The sequence below is a fragment of the Leptosomus discolor genome, chromosome 9, assembly GCF_034619465.1.
Source record: "Leptosomus discolor isolate bLepDis1 chromosome 9, bLepDis1.hap2, whole genome shotgun sequence".
NCBI lineage: Eukaryota > Metazoa > Chordata > Aves > Leptosomiformes > Leptosomidae > Leptosomus > Leptosomus discolor.
Window position 1 is genome coordinate 49,289,372 of NC_141399.1, and position 15,700 is coordinate 49,305,071.

A 15,700-nucleotide genomic window follows, 5' to 3' on the forward strand; every position below is an offset into this window, starting at 1 on the left:
CCCACGCGGCTCCCGCGGGCCGGCTCCGCCGCCGCCCCCCCCCCGCGGCTGCCGGCGAACGTGGTGCCGTCTCCCCGCTCAGCAACAAGCGTTTCGGGGGGGTGGGGTGGAGGGAGGCGAGGGCACCGCAGCGCTGCCGCCCCCCCCCGCTCCTGGGCGCAGCCCCTCCCTCGCTGCGGGCCTCGCACCCCCCCTCCCGCCTCGGGGCTGCCGGGTCTCTGCCGAGCATCCCGCAGCACGCCCGGGGGGGGGGGGGGGGGGGGGGGGGGGAGAGGGCGGAGCAGCCCCCGCCCCGCGCACACACCTTGCACACCCCGAGCCGCCGCCGCCGCTTGTGCAAGGTCGCTCTTCCTCCGGCCCCCGCCCGCCGCCCCGCAGCCCCCCCGGCCCCGCGGCGCGGCCCCGCCGGGATGTGCCTCTGCAGGCGGCCCCGGCCCTGCCCCTGCGCCGCAAGCCCCGGCCTGCTCCGGCGCGGCGGGCGCTGCTGCGCGGCGGCACCGGCGGCCCACGCACGGCCCCGAGCACGCGGGCACGGCGGGCACCCGCACCGCCGCCGTGCACACACGTGTGCGCCGCCCGCGCGGGCACGGGCACGGGAGCGGGAGCGGGAGAGCACCCGCACCGCCGTCGTCACCAACCTGTGCACATGCCCGCACAGGCACGGGCGGGCACAGCCCAGGCGTGGGCGCACACACACGCACGGATGCCATGCATATACATGTGCACGATCCCGCACAGGCAGGCGGGGAGAGCCCAGGCGTGGGCGAGCACATGCACTGCCACCGTGCACATACGGGTGCACCACTCACACAGGCACAGGCAGGCACTTGCACGGGCATGGGAGAGGACATGCACCCCCACTGCACACACGTGCGTGTACCACCCACACGGGCATGGGGGCACAGGCACAGGCGTGGGAGAGCACAGGCACCACAGCCATGCCCATGCATGTGCACCATCCATGCAGGCATGGGCAGGCACACGCATGGGCATGGGTGAGCACATGCCTGTATGTGTGAACACACACAAGCATGCACGTCCCAGGCATGGAAAAGCACATGCACCATGTACATGCATGTATTTGTACAGGCATGGGTGAGCACATGCACCACCACTGTGCACATACATGTGCACCACCCACACAGGCAAGGGCATGTACAGCTCAGGCATGGATGAGCACATGCATCATGGCCGCACACATATGTGTGCATGTGCCCATGAATGTACTGGTATGCACAGCTCAGGCATGAGTGAGCAAATGCAATGCTGCTGTGCACATACATGTGCCCACACCCATGCAGGAACATGCATGGACATGTACAGGCACGGGTGAGCACACGTATTGATGCCTCCACACGCTTACTTCCTGTACACACACTCACCAGGGTGCAGGATACGGGGGGGGGGGGGGGGGGGGGGGGGGGAGGGGGGGGGCGGAGAGGCAGACCAGTGATCTGTAAAACGTGAAAATTATAGTGATGGGGAGACAGACGGCAGGGCCAGGAGCTGTCCTGGCGTGTCTGGGTCCTGTCTGCTGCCCCTCTGGGAGACCCAGGAGCCCTGCATGCTACAATGAGCCTGCTGGGCTGCAGCTCCCAGTGGTCCCACACAGGGAACCCCAGGACCCCCCACCCTGTGGCCGCATCTAGCACAGGCACCAAGGACCCGGCAGGTACCCAGTGCCCGGCCATGCCCCTGTGCCCGGGCCCACTGTCCCGCCTGGTGGCAGTGGGAGCTGCACAGAGGGGCAAGCGGGTCTCAAATGGGCCACAGGGCACAGATACACATGCAAGTGCCCCCCCCACCCCGTGCCTATGGTTATCCACGCACAGGGGCTTGCACAAGTGGCCTTCCCACACACATGTACACACACGTGCATGCATTCATCATCTGCCTGTGCATCTGCTCACCTGCGTGTGCACACACACACACACATGTGCATGTCACACACATGTGGACATGCTCACCCACATGTGTTCCACTGCATGCGCAGTCCCTCGCCACTTGTGCTTGCACGGCCTGGCACGGGGCTGTGCTCCTCCCTGCGCACACGTGCTCACATGTGCAGCGCATACTTGCCTGTGTGTGCATGTGCACACGCACATGGGTGTGCACATTCACGCTGGTGTGTATGTTCAGCCGCCTGCTCTCGCACATGTGTGCACGTGCTCACCTTCGCGTGCTCTCGGCCACACACCTACATGCTCCTGTCAGCGCGCCCGCACGCATTCACACACGCCCACCCCCGCGCACGTGCACGCGCTCCCACGCGGGCACCCTCCCATGTTTCCGTGCCCACGTGCGTACGCACACGCCCCGACACATGTGCACGCGCTCGCACGTGCGCGCACTCACAGGCACCTGCACTCACCCACACGTGTGCGCAGGCGCGCCCCCGCGTGCGTGTGCTCACGCGCGTGCGCTGGCGCCCCCCCGGCGGCCAGCGCTGCCGTTGCGCCGCGGCTCCCCCGGCCCCGCTCCGGGCTGCCAGCGGGGCCGGGGGCTGCGCTGCCCCGGCCGGGGGCGGCCCCGCTCCGGGGTGCCCGGCTGGCGCAGGGGCACCGGGAGAGACACTTGGCCAGCGAGGGGCCGGTGGCCGTGTGCCGCGCTGGGGTGAAGCAGGGCGCGCCGGCGACAGCGCGGCGGCAGCAGCAGCACGGCACCCCCCGCCTCCTGGCACTGCCACCCCCTCCCCGGTGCCACCCCAGAAGTCCCGCCAGCGATGCCGTGACAGTGAGCGCCAGGGACGAGGCTACGACCCTCACCTACACGCTGTGCCCCTGGGGAGGGGTCCAGGCACTGCCGCCTGCCCCGCCCCAGCCTGGTAGCACTGGGTGCGGAGCACCCCCTGCCCACGGCTGCACCCCGGGGGCCTGCAGTGCCACGGCGACATTTGGGTCCCAAGAGCTCGCCAGGGCTTGGCTCACCCCAGCTGGAGCATCCCCCCGCGCGGCGGGCACCCAATGCCACTGGCTGGGGACGCACAGACAAACCACGCCAGACACAGCTCGGACAGTCGCGCAGCTGCTGCTGCTCCTTTAGTGTGAGACACGACGCGGCGAGGCACAGGCACGGGCAGCGGTGCACTGCCCCGGCGCGGTGACCCGCTGAGGGCTGCCGGTCCCCCCTGAGAGCGCCCCGTCCCCGGCTCCCAACGGGTGCAGCCTTTGGTGCTGGCACTGTCCCTGGGCAGGTGCGGGGGGCGGCTGAGATGGGGGCCATGTGGGGGATCCTGCTCCTGCCAGGCACTGCCCCCGGGTAGGCTAGGGCCAGATATGCGCAGGGTGTAGCGTTCAACGGGCGGGGGGGGGGCCCACGGGTGGAGCAGACACGCAGCGGGGCTGCCGGTGCCGAGCGGGCAGGCACGGCCGCTGCCTGCCCCCTGGGGCTGGGATGCCTGGCTGTGGCCACGCCTAAAGGGGCTGGGGCCCACCCCGCCTCCCCAAACCTCCCCCCCCCTCCCGCCCCAAGATGCTGCCGGTTGCGTGAAACCCCTGTGCAAAATCAGCATCAAGGCACCTGTCCATCCCGTGGGACAGTGGTGGGGCAGGAGGGAGACCTAGGCTGAGGTCTAAGTGCCATTTGGCGCTGCTGCAGCACAGAGGGGGACAGGTACCCCGTTTCGTCCTGAGCGTGGATTTTCCTCTATTAACCTCTCCTGGTGCCGGGGCAATGGCTGGAGTCAAGGGCTGGATGAGGCTGGGTGGTCCCTGTGCCCACAGCACTGGTGACACGGGTTACCCACATCCCCCTGTCTACTGCTCCCAGCACCCCAACCCCTGGCAGGGCACCACCCCAGGGGCACTCACTGCAGTGTCTCCCGGGAGAGGGGTGCACAGCACCCACCTCAGCCCCCTGCAGTGCCTCAGGCCGGCGGGGAGTGGGTTAAGGACCTGCTGGCCAGTGCCATTGTTTCAGACACAATGGAGAGGAAGAGGATGCCGGGGGCTGAAATTCCTCCAGCTCCCACCGGACAGATGGACAGAGCTGGACAAATAGACCTGATGGAGGGTGAGGATGGTTTAACCCTTCCAGGCGCTGTATGGGGATGCCCCGGGGCAGCCGAGGGGCTGTTGAAGGCACATGGTGCAGCACCAGCTGCAAGACAGGCACCGGTGTCCAGGATAAGGCGGAGGGACCCCCGCCGGCACAGAAAGACCCGGGGGGTGGCAGAATCTGTCCATGACTGCTGGGGGGCCATAGAGCCCAGGGCAGCTCTGTGGCACGAAACTCCCCAACACACACACACCACACCCCCACACCCCCCCCCCCCCTCCCCTGCTCGGTAAACCAAAAAAAAATAAATAAAAGGCAGGGGCTGGACAGCAGACAGATGCAGGGAGAGCCACGGAGGGGTTGGATCTGCTTTGGCAGCAAGCTGGGGCCATGTCCAGGGTCCCGCAGGGAGGCTGTCAGGGGACTAGCAGCCCTTGGGGCCCTGGCCGAGGCTCTCACGCAGGCATCGGAGCTGGTCCTGGCCCAGCTTGATCTTCTCCTCCAGCTCCCGCTGCTCGGTGATGAGGGCCGACTTCATCTTGACGAAGTGCTGGTAGTCTTGGAGGTGCTCGGCGGGCAGGTACCGTGCCACCATGGCACCCACGGCCTCCTCCCGCCGCCCCACGTGCTCCTTCAGCTCCTTGGCGTCTTCCAGCTGTGCCACCAGCAGCCGCTGCTTCTCCCGCAGGGCCACCTGTGGGCGAGATGGGCAGCATTGGTGGGGGGTCCCAAGCCCCAACACCCCGCAGGTGTCCCCCTGCCCCATGCCCACCTTGTCCTCAGCGGGGGTGTGCGGCCCCAGGCTGCCCAGGGCAGTTTCCACCCGGGCCAGGCGCCCCGAGAGGGAAAGCAGGAGGTTGACCACCTTGTCCAGGTCGCCCACGAAGAGGCGGTACTTGTCGAACTCCCCTGGGGTGCAGAGGGCTTGCAGGCGGGCAGCCACGTCCTCACCCAGTGCCCCGTTGGCACTGATGTCCTCCTGCAGCCCCCGCTGTGCCTCCCGCAGCACTGCCAGCTTGCGGCTCAGGCTCTCGATCAGCTGCAGCTGCCGGAGGGAAGGGGTCAGGGGCGACTGGGGCCGCCCTGTCGGGATCAGAGGACTGGCACATGGGTGCAGGAGAGTCACACGGCAGTGAGCCCCACAGACCGGGTGCATCCCGCGATGCACCCGGTCTCTGTGAGCATCCAGGAATGTCCCAGTCCCTGCAAGCACTGAGCAATGCCTCTGGTCTCTGCAAGCATCTGGTGATGCCCTTTGTTCCAGTGAGCAATGAATGATGCCTTGGTCCCCGTGAGCATCCAGCAATGCCCCCAGTCCCCACAAGCACCTGGCAATGGCGCCAGGGAATCCCAAGATCATCATCCCCAGCAGTGCCCGCTTTACCTTCTTTTCAACCAGCTCGTGGTCCACCTCCTCCTCATCATCCTCTGAGCTCCCCTCCACCACCTCCGGCAGCTCCTTCACCTTGCCAAGAGGCTCAGCTTTGCCCGCTGCTGCGTTGTAATATGCCGGGTAGGAGGTGCAACTGGCAGTGCTCCTGGGGGGCGGCGAGATGGGCTCAAAGCCCTGCCTACAGGGACAGGGGCTCAGTACCGGAAGCAGCAAGACGCAGCCTGTCCTCAGCACAGTGCCCGGTGCCACGCCAGCCCTACCTGTCCTGCACCAGGGCCTCCATACGCCAGTCCTGCTGGAAACGCTCCCGCCAGGCCTGCCGCTCCCTGGCCATCAGCAGCTCACCCATCACCTCAGTGGTGGTGCCAAGGGGGGCCGAGGGGGCCAGGATGCCAGCCAAAGAGTGGTCCCTGCCTGCCACGTCCCACAGCAGCTCCTCCGAGTCCATGCGGTGGGGCTGGGGTTGGCCCCCCGGGCAGCTTACCCCTTCTGCTGCTTCAGGGCTGGACTTGGGTGTCTCCGGGCTGGCAGGGCTGGGATCACCATGCAGGGGCAGGGAGCACTCACCCACCCCACGGGGGCTGGCCCAGCCCCGCTCCTGGTTCCGGCTGAGCCTTTGTGGCTGCTCCTCTATCTCCCAGGGGTGCTTTGCCTTCGTCCGCTCCTCCCTGGCCCCTGCCACCCTGCCGACACCAGCCCAGGAGCACCCACATCAGCTCCCCTGCCTGCCTTTGGGGGACAGGGACGTGCAGGGACGTGCTCACCCCAGGGAAAGAGTTCAGGGACACCCCCCACCCTGAGAAACTCCACAGCCTGCCCCAAGGGGTGGATTAGGATGCTTTGACGCAGGGGTTCAAAGGGCCGCATGGCTCCAAAAGCAACCCTGTGCCCAGGCTGTGCCCGTAGCCCCGCTCCCACTCCCACGCTGCGGTGGCACTTGCCTGCAAATCTCAGCGCTGCCAGCATCAGGCTCGGGTGTCCTGCAGAGTGATCCAGGGGGCTCGGGTCTGGGCCAGGCACCTGGCGGGGCAGGGGGGCGAGCGGCGGGACCTCGGGACCGGCCCCTGTGCTCCCCAGTGAGACTCTGCGACTGCTCACGCACAGCCTCAGCGATGCTGCGGGTCAGCACCGTGGGGGCAGTGAAGGCAGAGCTGTCCCTGGAACCATCTGGCAGGTGCTGGGACGTCTGGCGCTGCCTGTACTTCTCCCAGTTCGGGGGAGGTGGGCGGGGAGGTGGGGGGCCCTTCTTTTTGGGGATGCCGGCAGGATCCAGCTTGGCACGGAGAAGGTCCCTCCGGTCGCGGCCCTGGGGGCTGGCGGGCTCCAGGTTCAGATGGCTCTCAGAGAAAGCTCTGCCCCGCAGCGGGCGGTGCAGGGGGTCCGGGGGACTCTCAGGGGAGCGGGCCAGGCGGTCACCATCCCACGAGAGGTCGTGTGTGGATGTGGCCCGGTAGCAGGGCAGCCACTCTGGCTCAGTGCTCTCAAAGCAGGGGTGGAAGGGGCCGAACCTTGGGAAGCCCGGTTGGTAGTGGGAGAGCTCGCTGGGGAGAGAAGGGGGCACACGTCCCCCCTAGACAGTCACCCCCCTAAGCAGCTCATGCTCACCCCTGCCTCAGATTCCACAGCAGGAGTCACCCAGCCCTGCTGGCGGGGGAAGGCCAGGCCCTCCTGGTGCCCCTGCACTGGGCATAGCGCCCCAGAGATGCCCCTAGCCCTCCCAGGAATGGGCAAGACTGACCCCCCACACCACAGGCACCTCCTCACACCCCTGGGCCCTGCTCGCCCAAGTTGGCACGCACACCCACTTCACAGGCATGGTGCAGCTGTGGATAGAGCGTTAAGGGAGGCACTTTGTACACCACCGACCAAAATCATAGCGGTCCCCACACCTCACTGGCAGAGGTCTCCGCTGAGCAGCATGCACACCCCGGCACCTCGGCACCCGGCGTGGGCTCACCTGATGGACTGGCTGGCTTTCCTGGTTATTGCTGGTGGTTCCCACTCATCCAGAGGAAATTCCTGCGTGGGGGAAGGAGAGGGAGTGTGAAAACAGGATCAGCATCCCCTCCCTAGCAACCCCCAACCCACCCTCATCCAGGTGCAGCTGAGCATGCAGGGTGTCTGCAGGCCCCCCCGGGCACAGTACTGCCCCACCCCAACCCAGGGTCATGCTCCAGGGGTGCAGGGTGGTGCCAATGCTGCTCACCGGCACAGTCCCAGGGCGCTCACTCACCGGGGCGAAAGCCCTCCGGGGGGGCCAGGCGTCGCTCTCCTCCCGCCCGGGGCGGGGGGCCGGGCAGCAGCAGTCGGGGCAGCGCCCCCAGGGCTGGGGGTGGCAGCGGCAGGCGTGGCCACGGGGCAGCGGCGGGGGGCACAACTCCCCCCCGCAGTAGCGGCAGGGCTCGGGGCGCAGGGGAACCCCGTAGGGGTAGGAGAAGCCCCGCAGGTACTCCAGCTCCCCCGGCCTCCCCAGCGGCTTGTAGCACGGGGACTGCTCCCGGCAGCATTCGGCGTAGGGGCCAGCAGAGCCGGGGCGGCCGGGTGAGGGGGGGCCGTAGGGCTGGTCCACGGAGAGTCGGCGGGTGTCCCGGCGCTCGGGGCCGGGGGGCTGGAAGGCACCGGGGTCGCCAGCCGGGGGCTTGCCGTGCCGGGTTGGCGCCGGCCGGCTGCTCTCCTCGAAGAACCGGCGGCGGTCGGCGAAGGGCAGGAGGATGGGCTCATCGCAGCCCCGTGGCGGGGAGCTGAGGGCCGCCGGCCCCTGCCCGTAGCGCTCCAGCTCACCGGGGCTGGGCGAGCGCTGCGGCTGCAGCTTGTGCTCCGGGGACCAGCGCCAGCGGCCCCGACCCGTCGGCACCGCCCGCTCGGGGGACTGGGGCCCTTTGGCGACCGGCAGCGGGTCGGGGGTGGGGATGCCCCGGTCCCGGGAGCGGCCGGGGTTCCTGCCGTCCTCGCTCGGCGCGGGGCTGAGGCGCTCGGCCGGGGAGCGGGGCCCCTCCGCCGGGGCGCTGGCCTCGGGGGGCTCCTCCGCTTCCTCCACCGGCTCCTCGCCAGGCGGCGGGGCGCCGGGACCCCGGCTCTTCTGCAGCTGGGCCTTGCGCCGCTGGATCTCGTTGCGCAGGCTGGTGGCGAAGCGGTCGCTGCGGCGGCGCATCTGAGCGGAGCGGTGCGGGGGACCCCCCGCCCGCCGGCCCCCCGCCCGGTTCTCCTCCTCCGCCGGCCCCTCGGTGCCGCGCGCCGGGCTGGCCCCCCGCCCGTCCTGCCCGCGGGCTCGCTGCGGCTCGGGGCAGCAGCGGCCGGGCGGCGGGCGGCAGCACGGCTCCGGGCAGAGCCGGGGGTCCTGGGCAGCCCCTGCGGCCCCTGGCCGGCTGCCCTCGGGGTGCAGCGGGGAGAGGGTCCAGCGGTGCCCGTCAGGGGCCGGCGAGGCTCGCCCGCTGCCAGAGCCCACCTGGAGGGAACGGAGCTGGGAAGCCAGCAGCTGCTCGGGAGCACTGTGCCGGTGCGGCGCAGGGACCCTGAGGGGGGACAGCAACGGGCTGTCACCTGCCACCGCGGCATCCGGCACTTGGTGCGCACCGCCGTCTGGGCGCAGACGGTCGCCAGCCTCCACACTCTCCCCCAGGGGCGGCTCGGCTGGGCACCGGTCCGGGTGGGAGCTCAGCATGTAATACTGGTCGGCGGAGAGATGGTCCTTCGTGGGGCATGACACCAGCATCCTCCCACCCACTGCCTCTACCTCCCTGTCCCGCTGGCAGAGGAAGGTGTCAGAGATCCATCGGCCCTTGGCGTGCAGCATGTCCACTGATACTGACGCCCGGCGCCTGTCCCCTCCACTGGCTGGGGCTGCCCGCAGGCTGTCCCTCCTGACGGGGGGCTGGGGTGGCACGGGTGCCCGCCAGGCCTCAGGGTGCCGGCTGGCAGGCGGCTCAGCCCCCGTGGTCAGATAGCGCCCGTCAGGGGGCTTGCAGGGGCCTTGGAGGCCAGAGTCAACAGAGGCAGCCTCCTCAGGGCGGGCGCAGTCGGAGGCAATTGAGCTGGCGGAGAAGGAGCTGTAGGCTGAGTCCCGCTTGCTGTGGTACATGCCGTGGTCAACGGGTGAGGGGTCTCCTTCATAGTAGGCCTGGCTGGGCTGGTCCAGGCTCTCCATACTCCCAATAGAGCTGCTCCGGTCAGTGCTGCAGTGCCGGGACAGTGGGTTCCACTGCAGGGACAGCTCACTGCCGCCCGGCCCCACGCCGGCGTTAGAGGTGCCTGTTGCCCCCTGCCCAGCTCCCCGCCAGCCCCTCCGATGGGTACGAGATCCCAGGAAGCCAACACCCTCCACCACATACACCCCTCCCCAGGATAAGGGGGTACAGGCTGGCGCAGCCCCAACCTGCCCTTCACCCCTGGGTTTAGAGGCAGCACCCAGGCTGCCCCAGCACTGGCTGCGGGAGCGGGCACAGGGACACAGGGCGTGCGTGGCTCCGGCCACTCGGGACCTGCCTGCTCTGGCAGGGGAGGCACTGGGACTTGGCAGCTCCTGGCTGGCCTCAGCACAGCCACCGCCCCTTCCTGCCTGGAGACACGAGTAAACAGGCACGGGAAAGGGCAGCTCACCGGCAGGATGCCGAGGGATGCCTGACAGTGGCATCGGGTGGGCAAGCAAGCGAGCCGCCCCCCAGCCCTGACCCAAGCGGGTGCCCCATCCGCCCCGTCCCCTTGCGTGGTCCCATGGGTGCCCCGGGGGTGGCTCCGGGGTCTCACCTGACATCACACCCAGAGGGCCAGGAGAGGCTGAAGGTGTCGGTGGGGCAGTGCATGGCGGGGGCGTCGGGGCGGCTTTCGGCAAGCTTGGCCATGTGCCAGGAATGGGGCCGGAGGACGGGCATGCTCCTCCTGCCAAGAGCAACAGCGGGAGAGGACAAGAATGGGGAGGAAGCTGGGCTGAGGAACCGGGGCTGAAGTCACTTCCTACGGGGCTTCCTGTCCCCTCCAGGCCAGCGCCCGCCCGAGGGAGACGGCGGCAAGGAGGGTCCAGCCCGGCCAGCACCAGACTCCAGGCAGGGGGATCCCATGGTTCACCCCCTACTGCTGGGGCTCCCCTGCCTGCAGTGTCCCCGCTGCCAGCATCCACAGAGGACCAAGGACGTGGCCCCAGCACAGCCCACGGATAATGCCCTGGAAGGACAAAGCACCCTGCCAGGACTGGACCAGCTCTTCGGGCATGTCAAGGGACCCTGGGGCCACACCTGTGTCCCTGCCACAAGCCTGACCTTGCCCCCTTGTTCCTCGCTCCCTCAGCACCTGCAGCAAGTGCCAGCCACATCGTGTCCCGCGGGAGGGGTCCTATGCCAGGCCCCGTCCCATCCCCTGTGCCAGGCAGCCATGGGGCTCTCCAGTCTCCCCAGCGCATGCAGGCAGCGATGTCCAGTGCCACCACACAGACATGTGGGCAGATGCCGCCTCCTGTACCCCCCAAGTGCCTGGTGCTGCTCCAGCATCTGCTGGGTGGGCAGGGAGGGCGGCAGGGATGAGCTGTGGGGTCAGCACAGGGGTCCCTCCCCACCCAGAGCCCCCAAACTCACCATGGATGATGCTGAGCCCTGGAACAGCCCCGTGGCACCCCCTGCCCTGTAGGCAGTGCCCTGCACCGCTCCAGCCCCTGGGTGCCACTGGAGCTGGAGCTGGTCAGGATGCAGCCAGGGAGTGGATGCGGGTCTCGGGGGGGCAGGGAGGGGACGACGGGACTGCAGGGCCCGGCCCTGCCTCTCCTTCCTTTCCCGGGCAGGCAGCGGGCAGGCAGGCAGGAAGGGAGAGGAGCGGCCACGCTCGACGATACCGCCCAGCAAGGGGGTGGTGAGCCTCCCGCACTGCCCCAGCTCTGCCGCACACCGGGATGGAGAACCCCCACCAACCGTGGCGTGCTGGCAGCCATGGCAGGGCTGCCCCCCACCCCATCCCAGCACGGGGCACCTCCAGACTGGAGACAGGGGCACCGCCAGGCTCCCACCAGTCCCCCAGGCAGATGATGCCCCCCTAGTTTGGCGCCACCAGCCCCCCTGCGCCCCCCACCCCCCCACCCCGCAGCGCTGCCAACCTGCGGACGATCATCTTCAGGGTGCGGTAGGAGCCCTTGATGAGGATCAGGGCCTCCTGGCGGGACCCATATAGTGGCGTCCCGCTGATGTTCACCAGCTCGTCGCCCGGCTGCAGCCGGCGGGACAGGGCAGCCTTGCCCCCGTCCTCCACCTGGGCGACAGAGAGGGGCTTCAGGGGGAGCACGGCCCTACAAAACACCCTGGGGGGTGTGCCGCTGCAGCCGCCACCAGGTTCCAGGGGAGAAAGCGGCTTCAGAAAGGGGGTGCCTGCATCCCAGGCACCACGGAGGGATCGGCGGCGCCAGACTCCCCCCCTGCCCCGATCACATGAATTTCTGAGCAAGGAAAGGGCATCGGGGAGGGGGGGAGAAGAAAAATGTCCCATCGCAGCAGATTCCCCCGCAGGCACAGGCAGCACAAGGGCCCTTTGTCCGGTGCGGATGCCAGCCCCCCACTGCTGCTCCCAGCCCCACGCCATCACACCATGTGTGCCCAGGGCAGCCAACAGCAGGGGAAGCACCGAGCTGTGCCCAGCCCTGGCATACGCCTACCCCATGCTGGCACCCATGGCCAAAATGAGCCTGGTACTCCGTACTGCCATGGCTACCCCGTACTGCCGTGGCTTGGAGGACAGAGGGCCACGGTGCTGCCAGCATGGAGGGGCCCCAGCCCGTCCCCTCTGCCCTGGCAGGTAGGTGCAGTGTGGAGTGAGCAGTGCTCAGCTGGGGCAGGCAGAGTGCCTGGTGCGGGCACTGACTTCTGCCCATCGTGCCGCTCCCACGGGCCAGGGATTGCAGCCCCTCACACCGCAGGGCTGGCAAGCGAGCCTGGCTGCTGGGCTGCATGGTGGCAGTGGCATGGGCCATGCAGGCGCATGGGGCAGGACCTGGGGTGCTCTGTGCACGCATGCCCGCTGTCAATGTGAAGCCTGAACGACCAGACCCTACAGCCACCCACAGGGCAACGAGCAGAGTTGACCTGGCCCCGCACCGGAGCTCCTGTGCCCACCCTGCCCATGGGCTCCTCGCCCTGTTGTGCTGCTCCCAGCCCAGCAGAGAAACAAACTGCCTGCAGTGCCCACAGTGCCATCTCCACAGTCCAGCCTGGGTGGCAGCCAGGCCCCAGTGCCGGTGGGCATCCACAGCTCCCCAGCAGGCCGGCCACCATGCACGTGTCCCTGGGCACCCCTTCCAGCCCTGGTTTCAGGCAAGGCTCAGGGGGCATCCCGCTGCCCGTAGGCAATGTGGCACCTGGGGAGCCAAGCAGGGGCAATCAGGCCTCCTGCCCAGCCCAGCACTGCCCCATGGCTCTGCCTGGCATGGCTGTGCCCAGAGCCCCACAGCCCTCCCATTTTTTCAGGGACGTGGGGATTGCAATACCATGCCCCAGCTGGGCACAGCCCGATGCGCCTGCCTGTACGGACAGACTGCCCTCCCACCCAGGAGTTGGCCATGGGGCTGCCTTCCTGACATGGGCCCCAGCTGCCTGCAAGGGCTCCCAGTCCCACCATGCCCTCACCGGAGCATCCGGGTTTAACTCCTGACACGGTGCTTCCCACCACTGAGCAGCTCCAGCAGAGCAGGCAGGCAGAGCAGGCTGCACCTTCGCTACAGTCCTCTGCCCAGCCACGTGCCCACCCTGTCCCGCCTGCCGTGGCCACAGGGCTAAGTCAGTGGTGATGGGTGCCCTGCCAGTGCAGGACAGCGCTCAGGGCCGTACCCACGTCTGGGCCACTACGTGAGCCAGGTCGGACACAGCTCAGCCCTGGCATCGCTCACCAGGAGCTAAATCTGGCACAAACAGCCCCTTGTTCTGCCTTCACCACCAGTGAACTCAGCGCTGGCAGCCAAACCCCACCGCCTGCTGTCCTGCCTGGTTGGGCTAGCCCAGGGCACTTCCCTGACACCACCCCAGGTGTTCACTCTGGGCCCTGATGGTGGACACCATCTGGCTCACAGGAATATCTGCCTACCCCAGGAGAGACTTGTCTTAGAAGGAGTCACAGCCGTGGCAGTGCCTGAGCTGTGCCCACCCTGCCCCATGCAGACCTCCCTCGTTGCCCCCAACATGTCTGGGGGGGGCTGTGCTCAGCAGCCCCATGGAGGGCCCAGAGCCTGGGCCAGCCCCGCCTTGGGACTCTGCCACAAGAAGGGATCCTGCCCGGAGAGGCTCAGAGGCCAAACTGCCTCAGTGAGCGCCGGGACCCCCTTCCCCTTTCCGGCATGGAGCCCCGGGGCCCCCCGCGCCGCAGGCGGGGGCCAGCCCTCCCCACATGGGCCGGGACGCACACACCTCGGCCGGCCGCGGCGGCGGAGCGGGCGCCCCGGAGGACCCTCCTCTGAATGCACAGACCGCTGGAACAAGCCCCCTTTGTCTGCAAAGCACACGCGGCTGCTCGGCCGGGGGAGCGCGGGGGCCAGCACCCCCCGGCCCGCAAGGGCCCCCCGCCATGCCCAGCAGCGGTGGGGAACATCCCCTGCCGCCCCCCCCCCCTCCATCCCCTCCGCCAGCCGCCGGCGGACCCACCGGGACCCACCGCCCCGAGGCCCGGCAGCGAGTCGGGGGGGGGGGGGGGGGCGGCAGCGGCGCCCCCCGGCCCCGGCAGGGCCCCGGCTCCCGCCCGCCGGCGGTGCCACCCCAGGGCGCAGGACAGGGACCGGAGCCACTTTTCCAGCTCCCCCAGCCAGACCACGCTGCCCGCGTCCCGGCGCAGGGCGTGGAGGGCCCCGGGGGGGCAGCCAGCGCGGTTCGGGGCGGGAGGCAGCCCCGGGGCCGCGGCGCAGCCCGGCGCGCCAGCACCCTGGCCCCGGCAGGACGGTGGCATCGGGCAGGGAGCCAGCCCGCCCGGTGACAGGGGCTCGGCCGGGCTCCGCGGGGGGACGGGGTGCTGCGGCACCCCCGGCTACTGCCCGGCTCCCAGCGAGTTTCTCAGGAGCGCGATGCCCCGGCGGGGGCCACGGGAATCGGTGACCCCCTGCGCGCCGGGACGTTGCAGCCGTGGGGCCCCGCCCGCGCTCGTCCCGCTCCCGGCTGCGGAAGGGACCCGGACGGCCGGGCCCTCCGCCTTCCCCGCTCGGCACGGCGCCCCGGCACCGGCCCCGTTCCAAGCGCGGCCCTGCCCAAGCGTTTCGGGGCTGCCGGGGCGGGACGGGGCGGACTCCGTCACCTCCACCGTGGCCCCCAACGTCCCCGCAAAGCCCGGTCCCGGGGGCGCCCGTGGGCGCGGCACCGCGGGTGGGCACACGAAGGGCGGCTGTCTGCCCGCCCGCCCCCCCCCCCCCGGCTGCGCCCTGCGGGATGGGACCGGGGGGGCCATGGGGGGGATCGTGGAGCCGCCCCCGCCGCCAGCCCAACGGATGTGCCGGAGGAATTTCTTCCTGCCGCCGGGCCTGGGCTGTCCCTCCGCCCCCTCGGCCCCCACGGTCCCGCTCCCACTCCCCCCCCCCCCCCGCGGTTCGGGGTGGCGGGTCGCGGGGGGACGTCGGTGCGGGTGACTGCCACGACCCCGCCCCGCCAGGACACGCGACCCCGCGGCCGGGGCTCCCCGCGCCCCAGCGCCGCCGCGCACAGGGTGTCCCCCTCCCGCGCCCCGCCACGGGCCGTAGGCCCCTCGCGGGGGGATGCCGCGGAGCCCACGCGGGACGGCGTAGCGGCACCTACCTTGGAGACGATGAGGGGCTCGCCGTGCTCCAGCCCGCCGCGCAGCGTGAAGCCCCAGGGCGCGCCCCCCTGCAGCTGCACATGCACGTACTGGGGGGCGCCGGGCCGGCCCTCGGCCCGCTCCATGGCCACTACCGCCCCATCCCGGCCCGGCCTGGCCCGGCCCCGCACCGCGGAGCGAACGACACCCCCGCCCGCCCGGGCTGAGCGGCGCGGAGCCGAGCGGCGGGGCGGGGCCGGCCCGGCACCGGGGCTGCTCCGCCGCCGCCAATGAGGCTCGGGGGGACGGCGGCGATCGGCTGGGCCTGGCGCGGCACGGCACGGCTCGGCATGGCAGAGCCCGGCTATGCGCAACACGGCACGGCTCGGCATGGCTCGGCTCGGCTCGGCTCAGCCCAGCACAACACGGCACAGCTAGGCACAGCATGGCACGGCTCAGTTTGGCAGAGCTCGGCACGGCATGGCATGGCACAGCTCAACTCAGCATGGCATGACATGGCACAGCTCAGCTTGGCCCAGCACAACGGCACAGCTAAGCACAGCATGGTACAGCTCAGTTTGGCACATCTCAGCT

General features: G+C 69.9%; 1 protein-coding gene across 1 annotated transcript; it reads right to left on the minus strand.

Annotated features, from left to right (window-relative positions):
• Positions 1-4,420: 4,420 nt before the first annotated feature.
• On the minus strand, positions 4,421-15,252 carry SHROOM4 (shroom family member 4). Its single transcript, XM_086470273.1, has 10 exons — positions 15,127-15,252; positions 11,466-11,617; positions 10,133-10,264; positions 7,623-9,603; positions 7,347-7,408; positions 6,331-6,930; positions 5,650-6,072; positions 5,381-5,567; positions 4,769-5,041; positions 4,421-4,690 (listed from the first exon to the last, which is right to left on the minus strand). The coding sequence occupies exons 1-10, from the start codon at positions 15,250-15,252 to the stop codon at positions 4,421-4,423; spliced, it is 4,206 nt and encodes a 1,401-aa protein (XP_086326399.1).
• Between the last annotated feature and the right edge of the window lie 448 nt (positions 15,253-15,700).

Excerpts from the sequence above, each read along its gene's own strand:
- SHROOM4 (XM_086470273.1), bottom strand. The coding sequence starts at position 15,252 with ATGGAGCGGGCCGAGGGCCGGCCCGGCGCCCCCCAGTACGTGCATGTG. Across the intron at positions 11,618-15,126 it reads AGCCCCTCATCGTCTCCAAG|GTGGAGGACGGGGGCAAGGC; the intron begins GTAGGTGCCGCT and ends TCTGTCGCCCAG. Across the intron at positions 9,604-10,132 it reads CCCTCTGGGTGTGATGTCAG|TGAGCTGTCCCTGCAGTGGA; the intron begins GTGAGACCCCGG and ends GCCGGGCGGCAG.